The sequence below is a fragment of the Betta splendens genome, chromosome 8 (assembly GCF_900634795.4).
Source record: "Betta splendens chromosome 8, fBetSpl5.4, whole genome shotgun sequence".
NCBI classification, from domain to species: domain Eukaryota; kingdom Metazoa; phylum Chordata; class Actinopteri; order Anabantiformes; family Osphronemidae; genus Betta; species Betta splendens.
This window is the reverse complement of record NC_040888.2, coordinates 9,053,892-9,072,035: the sequence shown is the minus strand read 5'-3', so window position 1 is coordinate 9,072,035 and position 18,144 is coordinate 9,053,892. Positions and strand designations below refer to the sequence as shown.

The 18,144-nt window shown below is 43.8% G+C and overlaps 3 protein-coding genes across 8 annotated transcripts in view; 2 read left to right on the top strand and 1 right to left on the bottom strand.

Moving 5' to 3' along the window:
- Positions 1–56: 56 nt before the first annotated feature.
- gps1 (G protein pathway suppressor 1) lies at positions 57–7,087 on the top strand. 4 transcript variants are annotated; one of them, XM_029159847.3, is made up of 15 exons: positions 57–212; positions 294–461; positions 1,694–1,786; positions 2,661–2,842; positions 3,828–3,992; positions 4,100–4,235; positions 4,344–4,421; positions 4,512–4,572; positions 4,670–4,755; positions 5,690–5,784; positions 5,867–5,972; positions 6,044–6,124; positions 6,211–6,348; positions 6,423–6,557; positions 6,757–7,087. In XM_029159847.3, exons 2-15 carry the CDS (start codon positions 375–377, stop codon positions 6,829–6,831), a joined length of 1,518 nt encoding a protein of 505 aa, XP_029015680.1. In that variant the 5' UTR covers positions 57–212; positions 294–374; the 3' UTR covers positions 6,832–7,087. The 4 variants fall into 4 exon arrangements, with proteins under 4 accessions (XP_029015680.1, XP_029015681.1, XP_029015684.1 ...); XM_029159848.3 differs by lacking the exon at positions 294–461 and having other exon boundaries at positions 63–212; XM_029159851.3 differs by lacking the exons at positions 57–212; positions 294–461 and adding an exon at positions 526–642.
- Positions 7,088–7,610: 523 nt separating this feature from the next.
- On the bottom strand, positions 7,611–11,121 carry LOC114860110 (fructose-bisphosphate aldolase A-like). The gene is made up of 8 exons (XM_029158414.3): positions 10,963–11,121; positions 9,525–9,641; positions 9,156–9,422; positions 8,909–9,069; positions 8,734–8,817; positions 8,420–8,594; positions 8,138–8,337; positions 7,611–7,967 (listed from the first exon to the last, which is right to left on the bottom strand). Exons 2-8 carry the CDS (start codon positions 9,634–9,636, stop codon positions 7,872–7,874), a joined length of 1,095 nt encoding a protein of 364 aa, XP_029014247.1. The 5' UTR covers positions 9,637–9,641; positions 10,963–11,121; the 3' UTR covers positions 7,611–7,871.
- A 1,854-nt stretch (positions 11,122–12,975) lies between these two features.
- The window catches only part of jupb (junction plakoglobin b), a 35,564-nt gene continuing 30,395 nt past the window's right edge, over positions 12,976–18,144 (top strand). For 2 of the 3 annotated variants that reach the window (XM_029158406.3, XM_029158405.3), the window contains exon 1: positions 12,976–13,533. The gene's annotated coding sequence lies outside the window, so the exon portion shown is untranslated. The remainder of the gene's footprint in view (positions 13,534–18,144) is intronic. The other variant, XM_029158407.3, reaches the window with a different exon arrangement.

Genomic DNA, 18,144 nt, shown 5'->3' with positions numbered 1-18,144 from the left:
AAGTTAGAAAGTGTTTTTAAGTAGGTTAAAGTAGAGAATATAGTTTTATATACTAGAAATAAATAGCTATTCCACAAACCAGCCTATAGGATGGCGCTGATTCGCAAATTATCGAATGTGAACCGCCAAAAAACAAGAAGAAGAAGAAGAAGAAGAAGCAGAAGCAGCCGCAGCAGTGAAAGAAGAAGAACGTACACTTTTACACCGTTTTGGTCAGTTATCACAATTTGACGGCGTTGTATACGCGTCTACATGTTCCATGTGTTGTTTTCTTTTAATATTTGAACTTGCAGTAAAATTGCGCCTTCGCGGAAGCCATCTCGCCGTTAAACCCAACCCTCTGGCTGCAGGAGCGCACGCCTCAGTATCACTTTATGTTTTATCTTGCCCCAAACGATAACGACGTCGAAGCGAGGAAGAATAATAAAATGCCCTTGCCCGTGCAAGTGTTTAATTTTCAGGTGAGTGTTGAGTCATACTGTTGTTTTTAGCCAAGACTGGTCTCGTGTTCAGTACCAGTGAAGTCTCGTTAGCAAAATATTAGCTCAGTTATCGGGAATAGGCTGTTGCGTCTGGATGTCAGTGTTATTGGAGACCAGCCAGTCAATCTTCAGTTGCTTGTGTTAATAGTGTTATTGCGTTGTAAGTTATTAATTTTACAGTTACCTATTATTCCGTTCTTATCTGCCTTCCACTAGTTCGTGCACCTTAATTAAGCCTGATGTTAGCGTTAGTGAAGCACAGTTACATGAGTAGGTGAATATTTTAAGTAATTTTCTTGGATCATTGCGTTGACGCGCGAGCTGAAGTCGGTCAAATAAATCATTTGAAGGTTTACGTGCGCACAGGTTCGAAAAGTAAGTTTGTCCATTTCCATTTTGTGTCATTTTATGGAGTTTGCAGCTGAAGGCTTAAAGGCTGAAGGCCTCTGTAGACGGTGACGAGGCGTTCACACTGTTGTCAGGATTTATTACTTTCACCTCAGACAAAGTAAATATCCCTGTAAGCGGCAGGGACGTGTTTGTTTCTCCAGACACTGTAAAACACGTCAACGAAGGACTGTCTTCTATTGACGCTAACGACTAAGCTAACTGACACTAGCGTAGCTAACGCGCTGTTGTTAGCATTTGGCTAGCTCGGCTAGTCCTAGCGTGTAGTGATTGGTGGACAGCCCTCATTTACCCATTAGAACACCAGCTAACTGAGACCACAGTCTAAGCTAACGTTTGCTTTATCTATTAATAAAATAGGCCAAACATTTTAACTTGGGCTCCTTCCACGTTTGTTCCCCTTTCTGTATATCGTTAATAACATTGAGAAGTAGGCGTTGATGCTTCGTTATAACGTTTATTGCAGCGAGGTCTGTTCAGTCATATTAAACCTGAGTGGAGCAAACTTAAAGCTGAATGTCATTGAAAGTGCTATGGACTGGTTCTGCCCCTGGAGATCAGTAGGTCAGCATCACTGAGAATCCCAGCAGCCCCATGATGATGATGGTGCTGTGGAACAGACTCCCTGTCTGTGTTGACAGTCTCTTAAATCTTTAGTATTTTACCTTTTACTAACAGAAGTCATTTCAATTTTTGGTATATCTGTGGTGTAGTTTTTTTTGTTTAACATTCTGCATCTATTTTGTCATTGAGGTCCTTCGCTGTGGCGTCTTTTTGAAATCTGTGCTCACTACTTCTCTCAGGGGTCAATGGAGCCCATGCAAATCGATGCTGACCCCCAGGAGGACCAGCAGAATGCCCCAGATATCAACTACATAGTGGAGAACCCAACACTGGTATTGATCTGATATAAGCATTTTACACGTGCGCACACACATTAATGCTACTTTATGAACCTAAACAATGTACAGTTAAAACAAGTGGAGCAACTCAACCTCACTAAACACAATTTGCACTGCAAATAATTGATAAATAGGTGTAAGAGTAATAGAAAACCACATCATGGTGCTGCTGACGCTGTGTAATCGAATCATTGATTGAAAGGGAGTGTTTATACTTATGATGAATAGTAGCACAAATAACACCATCTCACAGCTGTGGCGGTAACTTCTTATCTATTGATGCTATCGCCACAGTTGGTTAAGTCACATCAATTAAAGACATGAAAAAGGTAAAGGTATCAGAGTTGCTATTAACACAAATTCAAACTGCGTTAATGGCAACCAGCTTGTAACTAACCAGCTGCTGGTCAGCTCTAGGGGAATTAAAGCTCTAAAGTGTAGTTGGGTACTGTATCAATTAGACGATTGTTCCATTGTAGAACATACCGGCTTACATTTGTTTGTACACAAATAAAAACCTGTAGGGATTTTGAGCTGCTCACTTTTTTATGCACATGGCCTTTATTCAATATCAGTCCAGTTTTGTGTGTGTGTATCTGAATCACAATAGACGTCATCTGCAAGTGTTTATGTGCAGTGTTTGTTTTGTTTTTCCTTTTTGCATTTGGTGATTCCCAGTGGAGTCCGAGGCTGCCCACATAAACGTAAAGTCTCAAAACATACTGCAAAAGTAATAATAGATATGATAATAGACATGAGGCAGGACAACACCAAGTCATTCCTTTTAACCATCACTGGTGCTAAAGTTCCAGTGTACTGTGAACATTTCTGTGCAGTATTGTGATATGAGGGTTGTGTCTCTGTTTAGGACCTGGAGCAGTATGCAACTAGCTACAGTGGATTAATGCGCATTGAGAGGCTGCAGTTCATTGCGGAACATTGTCCTCAACTCCGAGTAGAAGCTCTGAAGATGGCCCTCACCTTTGTCCAGAGGACCTTTAATGTCGATACTTATGAAGAAATTCACCGCAAACTCACTGAGGCTACAAGGTATGGGTTCTCTTACAATATTTATACACTTATTTAAAGTCACTATTTTACAAACCTCTGTTCTCCATTAGATAAATTGTAAAATTTGCTTTGATTGCATGACTTCAATAGTTTATACAGCAATGTAGTGGATCTATTACTATCTATGGTAGTAATTCAATAGTATCCGTAGCCTTGTAGAAACCAAACTCATATCACGTCTGTCTTTAACACTGAACATCTGCGTGGTCAGAACACCAGCCTGCGCCATGTCTAGACCCGCACCAGCCTGCGCTGTGTCCACTCTAACAGTCTAGATTCCTGCACTGAGGAGTTCAGACTTTGCACTTAATCAAGTCCTTATTCTCAAGGATAAGCAGTCCTTACTGTCATCACAGACTTACCTCTATTCTAGTGCTAGTGTTATTTAGTGTAATTGTTATTTTTGTTGTAATGTATATCATACCATCAAAGTGAAACATGTGGATGAAGCTGTCTGAGGCGGGAGCTGAGGCAGTGAGCAGTGATAGTCGGTGCAGCAGCTCCCCTGCACTCTGATGTTAGTTAATGAGACAGTAAATTTAACCGCATCGTTTAGAGATTCAGAGTGTTTTTAATGCTGCATTCAACCATTCAACACCATGTCATTCTGAGACTTTGTGCTGGAGTCTAATTACCTTTAAGTTTCCATCAATAAAATAAATCTTCTTAAAAACTGTAACATTCTTTGCCCATTTTCTTCTAAACCGTCACTTGAGTAGGTCATTTTAAATTTTCCACAGGTCCTGAAGGTGATCTGACATCAAACGGTTTAGCTTTCCATGTTCCTCCTACACCAGAACAAGAAAAGGAAATAGGATCTGAAAATGAAAAATAAAGAAGGACCATATATTAAAACGTGTTTGCAAAAAAATTAAATATAATTGAGAAACCGATTTAGATTGATATCAACTGCACCATAGTTATAGTTTTGTGAATTATATTGTATGTCTTCATTTGCCTTCAGGGAAGTTCAGGGTCTACCTGACACGGTGCCTGAAGGTGGAATTGTTCCTCCTCCCCTGGACTCAGCGTGGGCTGAATCCACTCGGAAAAAGGCTCTGCTTAAATTAGAGAAGCTGGACACTGATCTGAAAAACTACAAAGGAAACTCCATTAAAGAGAGTATCAGGTATGATGTCATCAGCCGCTGTGTCCAATATAGTGTTGAAGAAACATAGAAATGCAGGAGACGTTTTGTGTGCCTCATCTCACATCTGCCTTTGCTTCGTCATCCAGGAGAGGCCATGATGACTTGGGGGACCATTATTTGGACTGTGGTGACCTAAGTAACGCCCTCAAGTGTTACTCCAGAGCAAGAGACTACTGTACCAGCGCTAAGCATGTTATCAATATGTGTCTGAATGTCATCAAGGTACAGCAACTTCAAACCCCAGACTATAACAGTGGTCTTCACTTTGAAGGCTTGTTTCCATTGACAGCATCACTTACTTGAAATAAACCGTCTCCCCTTTAACCACAGGTTAGTGTTTACCTCCAGAACTGGTCACATGTACTGAGCTATGTCAATAAGGCAGAATCCACACCAGAAATAGCAGAGGTAAGAATAATGTGCCAACACTTTTCTCTTCTTGTTGTTCAAAGCTCGATGAATGTCTCCATTGATGCCGATTCTGTTTATTTCCTTCAGCAAAGAGGAGAGCGAGAGGGCCAGAACCAAGCAGTCCTCACAAAGTTAAAATGTGCAGCAGGTAGGTGCTTTATGCTGCCTGGATGCTCAGTAACACACTAAGCCCTTTTGCAAGGACTCATTCTACTTCTTTTATTTATTTTATATATTTTTTTAAGGTCTGGCAGAGTTGGCCTCCCGGAAATACAAACCAGCTGCAAAGTGCTTTCTGCAGGCATCGTTTGATCATTGTGACTGTCCAGAGGTGAGCGTGATGCTAATGCTTTTAACAGGGTGGTGTGGGTAGTCTGGTTTAGTGTAGAAACACACAATAATATGCACAGTGTCACAACTCTACCATGTAATTCTTTTTTTAAAGTTTTAAATACACTGATGTCATGGGAATTAATCAAGAGGTGGAGGTTTTAAGCATCACTCAAAAACATTTTGTTGGACAAAGCGCATATGAGAGAACGACGATGGTTCAATGTGTATTTCAATAGTAAAAACATAACTTCTGTTCATTAAGGCTCAGTGCATCAAACAACAGCTTCATGCTTATGTTCCTCTAAAGTTTGAGCAAAGTCCGACCGAAGGAGCTGGTGAAGAGCTATGGTAGTGAGGGAGTATACCAAAGTGCCACCCATCCAGTTCCTGGATGATTCAGGCTGTCAAGCCTTTACCTGCTCTAATAATTGCTATTAGTCTTGTTTCTAATTTTCATATTTCACTTCCAATTTTTTGTCCTGTAACAATCTTCTCCCTAAGTTTTTACTTCTTTTCATTTCATTCTTCATTTTTTTTTCTCTGTGGCTTTGACTGCTCACCTGTTTCATCAGCTTTTTGTCTCTGTCAGTGATTTTCCTGCCCAACGTTTTGGTCCTTCCCAGCGTTTGGTCAACTTTTGACCGTTTGTTGTGTTTTATTTTTATTATTATTATTTTTTTTTACATTTCTGCTGGTCACAAGCTTCTGAGCGTTCACTGTGTTTTCAGAGCCAGAACAGTCTCCCATGGACTTGGAAATGACCATTCCTAGTTATAGTTTGGGTTCCCATTACCACTACTGATTCCTTGATCAAACCTACTGCAGAACAAGGCACCAGCGTAGTACTGCATGTCACATTGTAACAGTGCCCATTTGTCAAGTCTGATCTTTGAATGATGCTAGATTATATCTGTCCTGTGTGTTCTCTCCAGCTCCTGTCACCCAGTAATGTAGCTGTTTATGGTGGTCTGTGTGCCTTGGCCACATTCGACAGACAGGAGCTTCAACGCAACGTCATCTCTAGCAGGTAATTATATTCAACATGGTTTAGTACAAACAGCTGAAATGCATTTGATAGAAACGTCTTTGTGATTTTTTTTGTTCTTTAGCTCTTTTAAGTTATTCCTGGAGTTGGAGCCTCAGATCCGTGACATCATCTTCAAGTTCTACGAGTCCAAATATGCGTCGTGTCTGAAGCTGCTGGATGAAATGAAGGTGAGGCTTAGACGCCCCTGTGTCGTCACGACAGAATCGATTTACCAGAGCTGATGACGTGTTTCTTTCAGGATAACCTCCTGTTGGACATGTATCTGGCTCCACATGTCAAGACGCTGTACAGCCAGATCAGAAACAGAGCCCTCATACAGGTGAGACCAAGTGACGACTTTTCACCCCTCAGTCACATTCTGCTTCGTTTCCGTAATTCCAACTGGTTTTGACTCTGTGTGGACAGTATTTCAGCCCCTACGTGTCAGCAGATATGACGAAGATGGCCCAGGCCTTCAACACCACAGTAGCCGCCCTGGAGGACGAGTTGACCCAGCTCATACTGGAGGGGCTCATCAATGCTCGGATTGACTCGCACAGCAAGGTGGAAGCCGCAGATAAAAACCTTGAGCTAGTCTAACATCAGTCATTACCCATTTGCTTTGTTGTTGTTTCTAGATTCTTTACGCGCGGGACGTTGACCAGAGGAGCACCACGTTTGAGAAATCTCTTCAAATGGGCAAAGAGTTCCAGAGACGAGCCAAAGCCATGATTCTCCGAGCTGCGGTGCTACGCAACCAGATCCATGTCAAAGTAAGACGATGCGTTTACCTGCCTGCAGAATGTGTTCATGATCTAACAAGCAAACTCTATACGGCATTGAATATAAATGAAAGTAAAGCAATAGCCTAATGTGGGGCTACATTGGCTAAATCTAAGATTATTGCAGCTTATGATAGAAAGTTAAATGTAAACAGCACAGACCTGTAACAATGACTTGTATGTGTGTCAGTCTCCACCCAGAGAGGGCAGCCAAGGGGAACTGACACCAGCCAACAGCCAGACCAGGATGAGCACCAACATGTAAAGTGGACAGTTTGTCTGCACACCAGCACTGATTGACTGGATGGAACCCATTACAAACCCAGCCCAGCCGCTCCCACCTCCTGCTCCTCAGTGACAGACCACGTGAAGACCTGTTGTTCTGAAATGGTCTCGTGTCCCTGTCAGATGATCCTTAGTTGTGCTTGGGTGAAAGCTCAGCATTCACTTTGCTGTGTTACACATGATGGCAGCATCAATAAGAGCAAGGGTTTTAAAATAAACGCCTTCCAAAAATTCAAGGTGGCTGTTATTCATAGCTTTGTTTGAAGATTCTCTTCTGAAACGGACAAATGTCAGATGAACCTAATGTCTGTGCTGCGCTTTAAATCCAAGTTTCAGTGTGTTTTACATTGGAAGAGACTGAAGTCATCTGAATTGGAGCCGTTTTGTAATGTGAAATCTTTATCAATATCAATAAAATGTTAAGAGATGATTTTAGAAGGTGGTCACCACCTTTTGAGGCAAGTTTGTTTTGCACCTATTTTTCCTCTACATTTAGGTGCCAATAACTGCTATCACCAAGTGAATCAAGGGGTTGAACAGCCGCTTTAGCACTGCAGTAAGTGGCAGCAAGTGTCTCATCAGTTCATAGGTGAGTGGGCTTCTTAAATCATCATACATATTGTTTAATAGTTTGGGTTACACATTTTTACAAAAGCAGGACTGTTTTAAAATCTGTCCTAAGACAAACTTTGAAAAAGGACGGCAGATATAACAGATGCTCCCGGGGACAAAGAGCTTGAACATTAAGACCAGACAGGATGTGGTTTCACATAGAAGCTTTTATTTTGACAAGTCTCACTGAACAGTACATGTGCGTCCTCTGTAGCGGTTTGAGAAATGAAGGCATATCATGACCACACGTCTGTCTGTACGGGGTCGGAACGGGCTGTAAGTAATTGGACCGGGCTTGAAGGTTCTGTTACAAAGAAGGTTGTTTTCCCTCATTAATTAATATCGCATTAAGAGTTGAGGTCTGTCAGCAGGTTTTGGCCTCTTCAGACTGAAGCAGCTCGGCTGGCCTCAGTAAGCGTGGTCGGCTACAAACAGAGACTCCTGGTCGGCTGCTCCCTTCCCTCCAGAGGACACGTACTTCCCCTGAGCTGCCTGGCTGTTGTTCTGCGGAGATGCACACAACAGGCAACACATTCTTACTGGAGGTCACTTTGGGAACTTTATATACGAAGGTGTTGAATTGGACAGAACTAAATGTCACCAGTCTAAACCCACTCCCCCCAGAAGCGCTCCACAACCATTAAAAGTGCTTCGGTTTCCTCCTTCCTTCTTACCAGGGCTCTCCTCACGTACTCCTCCTGGCATTTCTTGCCATTTTCCTTCTTGCCTCCCCACGCCTTCAGCGCCGAGGCCTGCAGGGCCCGGCCATAGGAGAAGGTGAGAGCCCAGGGGCGCGGCAGAGCACACTGGTTCATGGCGTTCAGGTTGACGGTGGCCTCCTCCTCACTCTGACCACCGGACAGGAAGGTCACACCTGCAGCGATGCGATGAAGAGGCGCGGATGAGGAAAACGCACTCGTCTTAACCAGAGCCACATACATCTGCGTGCACGTCACCTGGCACGGCTGGCGGCACCGTGTTGCGCAATGCGGTAACGGTTGCCACGGCAACCTCCTGAGGGCTGTACTTTTTGGGGCAGGAGTGTCCGGCCGTCACCATGTTGGGTTTGAGCAGGGTGCCCTCCAGATACACGTGGTGGTCAGACAAGGCTTTGTACACAGCCGCCAGCACCTGGGGACGAGAACCAATCATGAGACAACATGCTATTAACACTATTAGCGTCCCAGTGGCCTCCAGTGCTGCTGATGATGGTGATCTCTAAATACAGGCCACTCCTGTGGAAGAGCCCTATCTCACTTATGTCACTCACCTTCTCGGTCACATACTGGCAGCGCTGCAGGTCATGGTCTCCGTCTGGGAGAATCTCGGGCTCCACGATGGGAACGATGCCGTGCTGGGAGGAAGCGGTGGAGACAGAACGGTTGGACGGCGCATTGCTTCGCGTCGTGCCGCGTGTAGTGCGTGTGAGTGGGGGCGCGTCTCACCATCTGGCAGATGCTGGCGTAGCGGGCCAGCACGTTGGCGTTCTCCATGATGGCCAGCTGGGAAGGCGTGTTGGCGGTGATCTTGAGCACACACCGCCACTTAGCGAAGTCGGCTCCATCCTTCTTGTACTGAGCGCAGCGCTCGTACAGCCCGTCCAGACCTGGCACGCGGACAGCACAGACGCTGTGGTCAACACCTGGTCACACCCAATGCTTTTAAAAGGAAGACGCGCAATAACTTTGGTACCTTGGGTGGTGGTCTCCCCATCGGTGCCGGCCAGAGGAACCACGCCCTTGTCCACTTTGATGCCCACCACTATGCCCTTCTCCTTGACCAGCTGGGGGAAGGGCTTTCCCTCATCCGTCTTCTGGTAGAGTGTCTCGTGAAAGAAGATGATCCCTCCGATGCAGGGGTTGACCTTCTCGGGCGCCGTGAAGAGCAGCTGGCGGTACAGCCTCCTGTTCTCCTCCGTGTTCTCCGCATTAATGCTCTGGAAGCGCTTGGCAACGCTGCCTGGAGCAGCCAGAGTGGGAGAACCAGATGTTAGCATTTCTACTTTGAGCGATCAGCGGTTCCTGAGCTGTGAGTGACGGTCAGCAGAGAGGTGTGAGCTACCTGTGGACTCATCAGCTGCTAGGATGCCTTTCCCAGGAGCCACGATCCTCTGAGCAATATCACTGAGCTCCTTCTTCTGCTCAGCGCTCAGGAAGGGATGTGCGTGGGTCATGTTGACTGTGGTGCAAAAGAAGAGACAGACAGAACACTGGTTATAGATGAAGTAAATGTGTAACTTTACATTAGAAAAGGAAGCGTTGGAAAGTCGAGCAGCTGTCATTAAGTAATGCACAGGTGGATTTCTGCTTCAGGTCCTCAGGTCTCTACGTGTTTCCACTGAAATCACAAACTGGTCATGCGTGATTCAGGAAACCTTGTTGTTTTCACTAGGATTTTTTTTTTTTTGCTCAGTGTCTCATGCGTTCATGTCTTTGGGTTCTTGTTATGATCAGAAACTGTTTGCACATTGGGAGCAGTCTGAGAAATTCTTTTATTCAGACCAGCATCTGCTCTGAACGATGTTCAGCATTGATACATCAATTAATCATCATAATCATCAAGAATAACTGGGACCTGCTGCTTCCCACGCTGATGCTCTACCAACTGAGTGTAAATGCTTGTGTGTGTGTGTGTGTGTGTGTGTGTGTATAGACGTCCTACTCTAAAAGAGAAGCAGAGTAGCTGAGCAAGTGGTTTCATCAAGGCAGCCTCATCAGAGCACTAGACATGGCGGGGTGTGTTTCATTCACCCACGGAAGTCTAGGTGTGGAAATCCCACAGAGTTTATGATACTGGTACTGTATGACTGGCTCACGGTGGCTCCAGCAAACATGACATTTCATTGATTTGTCGTTTCCTATGCCATTTTTGATTTTAATAGTACAAAGAAGAAATATTTTCATTTATCAGCAAGAAGAATAATTTTATTCCCACAGGGAAGTCTGATTTTTTTTAAAAATGCCCTGATGATCAAAATCTTTCGTTTGACTTTTCTTGTTCTTTATTTGCATCATATATTTTCATGGGAAAACTGATAATTATTCTGCTATTTCTTTATAAAGGTTTAGCGCATTTTCTTGGAGTAACTAGATTATTTGCATCTTTTTTAGCTGCTCCCAGATTTGACATCAAACCCACTTCAGTGACCAACAGCACGCGAGTGTTCGTTCCAAACTTCGGTTCATCTCGTCTCTACAGCTCTGACTGCACTTCCGCGTCCTTGTCAGCGCCCGAACGACTTCGACTTAAACTGGGAGTTCCCCAACAGACAGATACCAGAACCAGCTCCTTTTTATTTTACACGTGTTTTCCTTTAGGGCCGATCCATGTTTTAACGTTAAAATTGCAGGGTTATAATTATATTTTTACCAGCGATTATTAAGAAGGCGGCGTGTGATTCAATTCACGCGAAAAGCATCACATCGCGATCTAATGTTTTACATTTGTGACATGTTCTTTTATTATTACTATTATTGTTATAATGTAATGGAAAACTCACCAAATTGTTACAGAAGCGAGAAACACAGGCAGGAAGCTGGTGTCGTAGTCAGAGAGAGATGGAGACGCGGAGAAGGACAAACAGGGCGCGAGCTCAGGAAAGCCCACGTCGGCTTCTGTCCAATCAGAAGACGACTTTTATCCCAGCTGACGCACGCTCTATCCAGTAGGGCGATGTTGCGGTTGTGTCGTCGGGCTGTGAGTAATTTCACTGTGATGCTGCGAGAAGCGAACAATGAACCCTTTTATTTGTCTAACAGGCAGCGTCGACGCGCACGTGCGCCATACTAGTAATCATCATTAATAGGAATCTAATGGCTAATTAAAAAATTCAAACATTGGCTTCTCAATCTTACACTTTTGATCAAAATAATCGCTTGTTTAAAAACAAAAGCAGTTCAAGCTGGTATATAGTAAATATGTATAGTTAACTATTTGATAAATGAATTTGGTCACAGCTAATATATGAGGATGTTTTATTATTTTCTACTTTGTGTTAAATGCCTCACAGCAAATATCCAGCTCGATGCTCTATTACGTTCTCTGTTTCTAATCACCATCCAAAAAGAACGGAAGTGCCAGCTGCCTGTAAGGCCTCCGTGAGGGCTTAAATGTGATCAAGGCCCCAGTTTTAGGTGTACGTGAGAATCCTCACACATGCTCTACTCTTGAATGATACTAAAGCTTCATCTTCATGATTTCTTCCATGATCACACCATGGACCCTCTTTGAATTGTTTGAACTGAACTAATATCGCAAACACCTCGACCGGGCTTTTTCTGGACACAATTCTCCTCATTAATCGAAGCTATTTCGTGTTTATTCCATACTGTCCTGCGTGAAAAGTTACCGGCACCACTTATTGATATGTTGTGTTTGATATGTTGACTTACATTCGTCAGAAATATCGCGCCAGTCAACGATTTGGACACAACATCTAGTTTTAATGGTTTTCTTTATTTTTTTATGACCCCATTAAAACAGAAATTCCACAACTGAATCTGACGAGGCTCCTGAGGTGAAACTATTTAAGGCGAGGACCTCACGAGACTTAACTCGACTAAAAAAATGAAGAAGCATTTACCAAGAAATCAAGGATTATACGTAAAATTTATAACGTGTTTTGAGTTGTGTATATGCTCTACGCCATTCACATGCGTTCATTCATAGTTCTGATGCCTTCAGTGAGAATCTACACTGTTATTAATAAGTGTAAAGAACGAGGAGGTAAGTCCCTGCTCACCGGTTGCGCCCCGTTTACTGGTTCAAAGGTTACGTGCCACTTCCACCGTGTAACCACTAGATGGGAGTGTTTACCACCGAACAGAGCGAACAGGGACCTTCATACTGATGGCATGTTCGGGGAATGGAGAACAGTACTTCTCAACAAACGCAGAGATCCGTTTGCACGACAGATTTTTATTATGTGCTTAAATCGTTAATGACAATAAAATACGAAACACGCGTTCTATTTAGACCATTTGTACATTATTATAAACAATATTACTTCGCTAAGCAACTTTGGTTACTTTACCCACTAGTTTATTCAACGGGGTTGTTTAAACAATGCTTAGATCCTGAACTAGTGTACACTGATCAAATCACCAGATTAGGTTTAATTAAATAAATCCATTATCTTTTGTGCCACCGATTCATGGATGAGTTCGTGATTAATGATGAGTTATTGTCTTATCTTGGTTTTATGCAACAGCGCACTAGATGTTCTTATCTAGGCTTCTTTGATCTTTAGGACCCTCGAACGCTCCGCCTAAAATCATTTTAACTTAATTATGCGGTAGCGTCTCCCAACCATGCGACAACTGCGCGCTACAAGCAGAGGTGCTCCACGTTTGAGACGGAGGACACGCGCTCTCAGCATGGGCGCTATGAAGACTAATTATTACTAAGAACAACAGCATTAATAAGGCCATTCTTATCATTTATAAAACAGTAACAACCATAACACAATTTCACGTTTATTAGACGTTTTCTGATTCCCATTTTCCTGTTTAAATGGAATTTGTGTTGCGTAATATAGACGCACGATGCGCGTGGCACGAGCCCAAAATATATTTTCTGGTCTCCATAAGTCAGAAATAATGTGACACACAGACACGTGCCCGTTTTCGTCGTTTCGCCATTCCTTGATGTACGGACCATTGTAATTCTACGTGCTTCGAGCCGAGTGACAGGTGGACGGGTTCGTGCGTGGACCGCGGCTGACGCGACGGACTCCACGGTCATGACACGGTGAGGTCCAATCGGCTGCTAAATCAAATCCACCGGCTCGTTTGCGGTCAGCCTCCGACACGAGGCGCGCGGCTCCAGCGACGCCCCTTCCTCAGTGATGACGCCGAAGCAGCCGAGCCGCCGTCTCCGCCGGTTCGCCCCTCTCACTCCGCCCCGCTGAACTGCGTGCGACGCATCGTCTCTGAGGGAAGGCGCGGAGGCGAGCGAGCCAACATATCCGCACCTGACCTGCGCCGATCGTGGATTTAAGCGACGAGGCGAACGGGAGTCGACGCGTCGCCGCCGTGACAGGAGCCGCGCCACACTGCCGTCTAGTTAAAAGGTAACCGCCGCAGCCGAGCCGCATCTTGACGCACCGTCACCTCGCCAGGAATCGGCGTTTTACGCATGGTCGCCGGGGACGTGATGGTAAATAAATGTGAAGGTGAAGCGCGACCCCCAGTCGGTGCTGAGCCTGAGGGGTTCTCCTGGAACTTGAAGGAATCCGACGCCCGGGTCCTGGCTGAGGACCCCAGCCCAGCATTGACATCAGGCAGTTTCTGTGAGCGGGGACGTGGTCTGATGTTGGTTTCACAGTGGGGTTGTCACGGGAGCCGTGGGGATGCTGGTGCTCCTGCAGTGGACTGGGCTTTGCCTCGGCTTCTTATAGTGATGCGTGTGCCGTGTCACCAGCCCTGATTCATACTTGATGCTCAAGTACGAAGCGGAGGGTAAAACAACGTCCCCTCCGTGAAAATCCCGGTTTCTGCCCCTTTTTGTGTTACTGCAGGGTCAGCATCGTGGCGTCTCATAGACTGAGGGTGATGCTGTGAAATTCATTTGTAGTGACAGAGATCGGCTCCTTTAAGGAAGCGTGGTTGTCACCGGTGGGTTTGTGTTTGTGTTATGTGAAGCTAATACAGTTTTAACGAGTTGTTGTCTTTCATTCATTCTGGTGTGCGTGTGTGTGCGTGTGTGTGTGTGTGTGTGTGTGTGTAAATGGAGCAGTGACCCATTGAGCTCCCAGTTGATCCAGTGGAGATCTGACACCAGGAATCTAAAATCCTCATGTTCCACCAGTTGTTAAATTAGGCCTAAATGTTGTGATCTCTCCACCCTGAAGCTCTGGATGGACTCATACTGTAACTGTAGGTAGTTCAGTCTGCATAACTTGTCCATCCCAATGACTCTGCGCTTTGGTTAGTGCTGATCCCCAAACTGTGACCCACAGTAAAACGTTGATTGTAATCTAATGTGTGGCTCATCTGATACCGGAGTCAAAGTCAAACTTTCAGTGTTATTCCCTTAAGGTTTGTAAATATACTAGAAAACATGCTACTTGGTACGAGGTGGATGTTCTGAACTCACAGAACATCCACCCAGCAGCTCTGTCATTGGACAGGACACATGAACACACAACCTTTACATAGACCCACATTCATCCATTGTAACAGATAGTGGACGTTTGTGATTTGACAGGCTTCAACCCTAAATTGTAGAACTGTTGTCATTGTGATATTAACGTGGGATAAACCTCTGAAACGCGATAAATAAGTAAAGTACTATTGATTGCACACGTGATGCAGTTTCACCATTGAACGAAGTCCTCTGTACCTGATGTGCAGGTGAGTTGGAGCTAACTTCAAGCCATTAGCTATTGTTTTAGATCAAAGCCTGAACTCAGAATGGGATATTTATTATTTCAGAAATGATTTAAGTTCGTGACCAGTCTGTCAGACTAAAAGCAGTCTGGTTGTTTTGAGTTGCCACAGCTCATCGGTACGGCTGAAACAGCGCATAGAACGGAGCACTGGTTCTGTCATAATGTGACTGAACGCTAATTCTGCATATTCAGAAAATAGTAGACGGAAGAAATGGCCGCGTTCTCTGAAGGCTGAATGGGATCAGGTTGTATGTTTTTCAGAGCCATTTTCCTTTTAAAGAAAGAGACAGATCTCAAGAATTCACAGAATTCAGCCCCATTTAGTTTGAACTGTAGTTTTACTAACTTGTCTGCATTAATTCAGAGTTTAAAAAGTTTTAAAAAAGGGTGTTCTTGTGGAACAGCTCAGTGCTTCTATCGTCTTTTATCAGGACTGTGACCCTTTAAATTATTGCAGGTGATATTAACCACTTTCACTGTGCTCGATAAAGGCATCTTCAAAAATGTAACAAGGTTGATTTGCTGGAACTTAGAGTTATGAAAGTGTGTCATCAGTGAACACACAGGCGTTTCCAGCGCTAGTTGTAAGCGTCCTGTCAACCTCCCGTCACAGTGTGATGCTCACAGATACATCATGTGGAGCTGGTGCAGCAGAAGCTCATGCTGCAGGCGTTTGAACAAGCTTCAGGAAGAAGCCAAAAGTTTGTCTGCTTTTAATGTGTTTGATGATGAAATGCGAAACAGCTGAGCTGCAGCAGGAAATTAAACTGAAGTAAAATCAAAGCCGTTCTGTCAAAATGCCCAACAACAAAATGGCCGATGCGAACAAGGAGCTTTGAAGAGGAAAGCTGATGTTTTGTTATTGCAACACTGCATCACCTCATCTTTGTCATATTGTACAGGCTCAGAAACAATAATCCCACACAGGTTTGCAGACATTATTCTTATTCTTATTCTTATTCTTATTCTTATTCTTATTCTTATTCTTATTCTTATTCTTATTCTTATTCTTATTCTTATTCTTATTATTACTCAAACCAGCTAAGGACATTCTAATTAAACTTCTTCCTGTCTGCTGTTGTCAAGTCGCAGGACAAGCTAGAGTCAGAGTAGGACGATGTGACAGCACATCTAGTGCTGCAGAAACTATTTTTTATATATATCCTGTCCGTCTTGATAATACTTGTGTATATTTTTTAATCCCTCTGGAATCAAGTCAGCTTTTTGAATCTTCACTGCTTCAAGGCCTGGGCGTCTCAGTGCCATATAAAATGTGTAGATTACGTCTTATACTGCATTTACACTGTATTACTCCAACAAACATATATAATTATGTAGGACAAGTTACAGTAGAGGCACCTTATGAGATCAAACACTTTCTGTCTTTAACTCTTTACTTTAGGCTGCAGGATGCAAGTGCCACCTTTACACTGATCTTACAACTGGATCTGGTCACATTTAAATCTAAAATCCAGTTCAAATAGATCCACATTGTTCTCAAGTGTGACAACTAGTCGTGTCTGGTCCCATGCACTAAAGGCCCACTGTGTTTGTAACTGGAGGAGTCACTGAGTGACTGGAGGAACACAATGTCTGACGTCTCAAACTCTGTTATTTTAATTAGAATATGATAAATGTAGTGAACACAAGAGAGAGAGAGCAAAGAGAGAGCGAGAGCACCTCCACCAAACAGGCCTCCGTCTGAGTCTGCATCACGCCTGATTACACACAATGTTTCAAATGAAGATCAACTAGAAGCGAAACTAGCTACTGTGGCTGATGTTTTTATGGTCACATGTGCTAATGAACATACATGCACAGACAGTCAAAGTAACCGTCATGCTTGTCCATGTTCAGATACACACTGAAAGCAAAGCAGGTACAGCAGTGTCTCCTCAGAGGATCAGCCAAGAACCAGCCTTTGACTCTGCTGACCAACTAAAATGTGCCACAGCCCACCCTGAGAAAAAGATCCAACAGCACCAGAGAGTGGTACCTCTGTTCGTTGCCATGGTGAACCTCAGCAGGTCTGTGTGTGTGTGTGTGTGTGTGTGTGTGTGTGTGTGTGTGTGTGTGTGTGTGTGTGTGTGTGTGTGTGTGTGTATGTGTGTGTGGGTGTGTGTGTGTGTAAGTGTGTAAGAGAGAGAGAGAGAGAGAGAGAGAGAGAGAGAGAGAGAGAGAGAGAGAGAGAAGGTTTCAGCCAAAACCCATTTCATGATGCTGGTTTTGTAATTTGAACACAATCGCATTTATTTTCATACGAAAACAAATCATCAGCATTGTCCCTCCCTCATTTCTTCCTCACCCGCGTTTCCTCTATCCTCGTTTTACTCTCTTTCAGCTTCACTTTTATCGTTTCTGTCTTGGAGCTTAGTCCTTTTTGTCAAACACACGCACACACACACACTCACACACACACATTCTTCTACAGTGCTGTGAACACAGAAATGTCCATTCACGGCGCTGTCAGGCAAAATGAACACTGTGTGCATCCAAGAGGAATGGTGTGTGTGTGCAGAAGCTCTCCTGCCAAATATAGGCCTGCTCTATATTTGCTGAGCCATGAGCCGACCCAGCGGACACGTCCATTCACATGTCTGTTCACAGCGTCAATACACACACACACACACACACACACACACACACACACACACACACACACACACACACACACACACACACACACACACACACACTGGCGAGTTAGGATGTGAAGCTAAGTGTAAAAATAATCTTGACAAACCTGGAAATATTTCCGTTCAACCAAAATTAACTAATGATGACACATTACACAACCAGATCAGACTGAACTAAAACAAACATTCTGTATGAATAAAGAACAACTAGACTGAACTGAATGAAATGCTAAGGAACGAACACAGAATCACCATATTCTGATTTTACACACTGGCAGTCTAAGAATATTATACAAGGAGTTCAGGTCATTTATTATGACCTAAGTCACCTGTTAAATCATACTGTCTAATGAGCTGTTGCAAACGGTCCTTCACTCCACAAGGGGGCGCTCATTTCTTTCTCTTTTTGTTCTCCTTGTTTCTTGTTTGTGATGTCAGTTCCTGTTTAATAATAAACAGTTAAGAATTATACTGTATGTCAGTTTGAGGGTCGTGGCATTTAGTTGTCTAAATGCTACTTGTCTGTTCCAGAGAGTGGAACTAGTTTAGTTTGTTAGTACACTGCAGGTTGTAACATTAACATGTTGATGTGAGTTGAATGGATTCACAGCTTAGACACTTTAGTGAACAATATTGAAGAACAGACCTTTTGTTT

What these genes read in the sequence shown, in the direction of transcription:
- gps1 (XM_029159847.3), top strand. Translation starts at nt 375, where the DNA reads ATGTTTTATCTTGCCCCAAACGATAACGACGTCGAAGCGAGGAAGAAT. An exon ending in TGCAAGTGTTTAATTTTCAG is followed by an intron (nt 462 to 1,693) that starts GTGAGTGTTGAG and finishes TACTTCTCTCAG; the next exon opens with GGGTCAATGGAGCCCATGCA. An exon ending in AAACTCACTGAGGCTACAAG is followed by an intron (nt 2,843 to 3,827) that starts GTATGGGTTCTC and finishes ATTTGCCTTCAG; the next exon opens with GGAAGTTCAGGGTCTACCTG.
- LOC114860110 (XM_029158414.3), bottom strand. Translation starts at nt 9,636, where the DNA reads ATGACCCACGCACATCCCTTCCTGAGCGCTGAGCAGAAGAAGGAGCTC. An exon ending in TGGGGAGACCACCACCCAAG is followed by an intron (nt 9,070 to 9,155) that starts GTACCAAAGTTA and finishes TCCGCGTGCCAG; the next exon opens with GTCTGGACGGGCTGTACGAG. An exon ending in ACGCCAGCATCTGCCAGATG is followed by an intron (nt 8,818 to 8,908) that starts GTGAGACGCGCC and finishes GCTTCCTCCCAG; the next exon opens with CACGGCATCGTTCCCATCGT.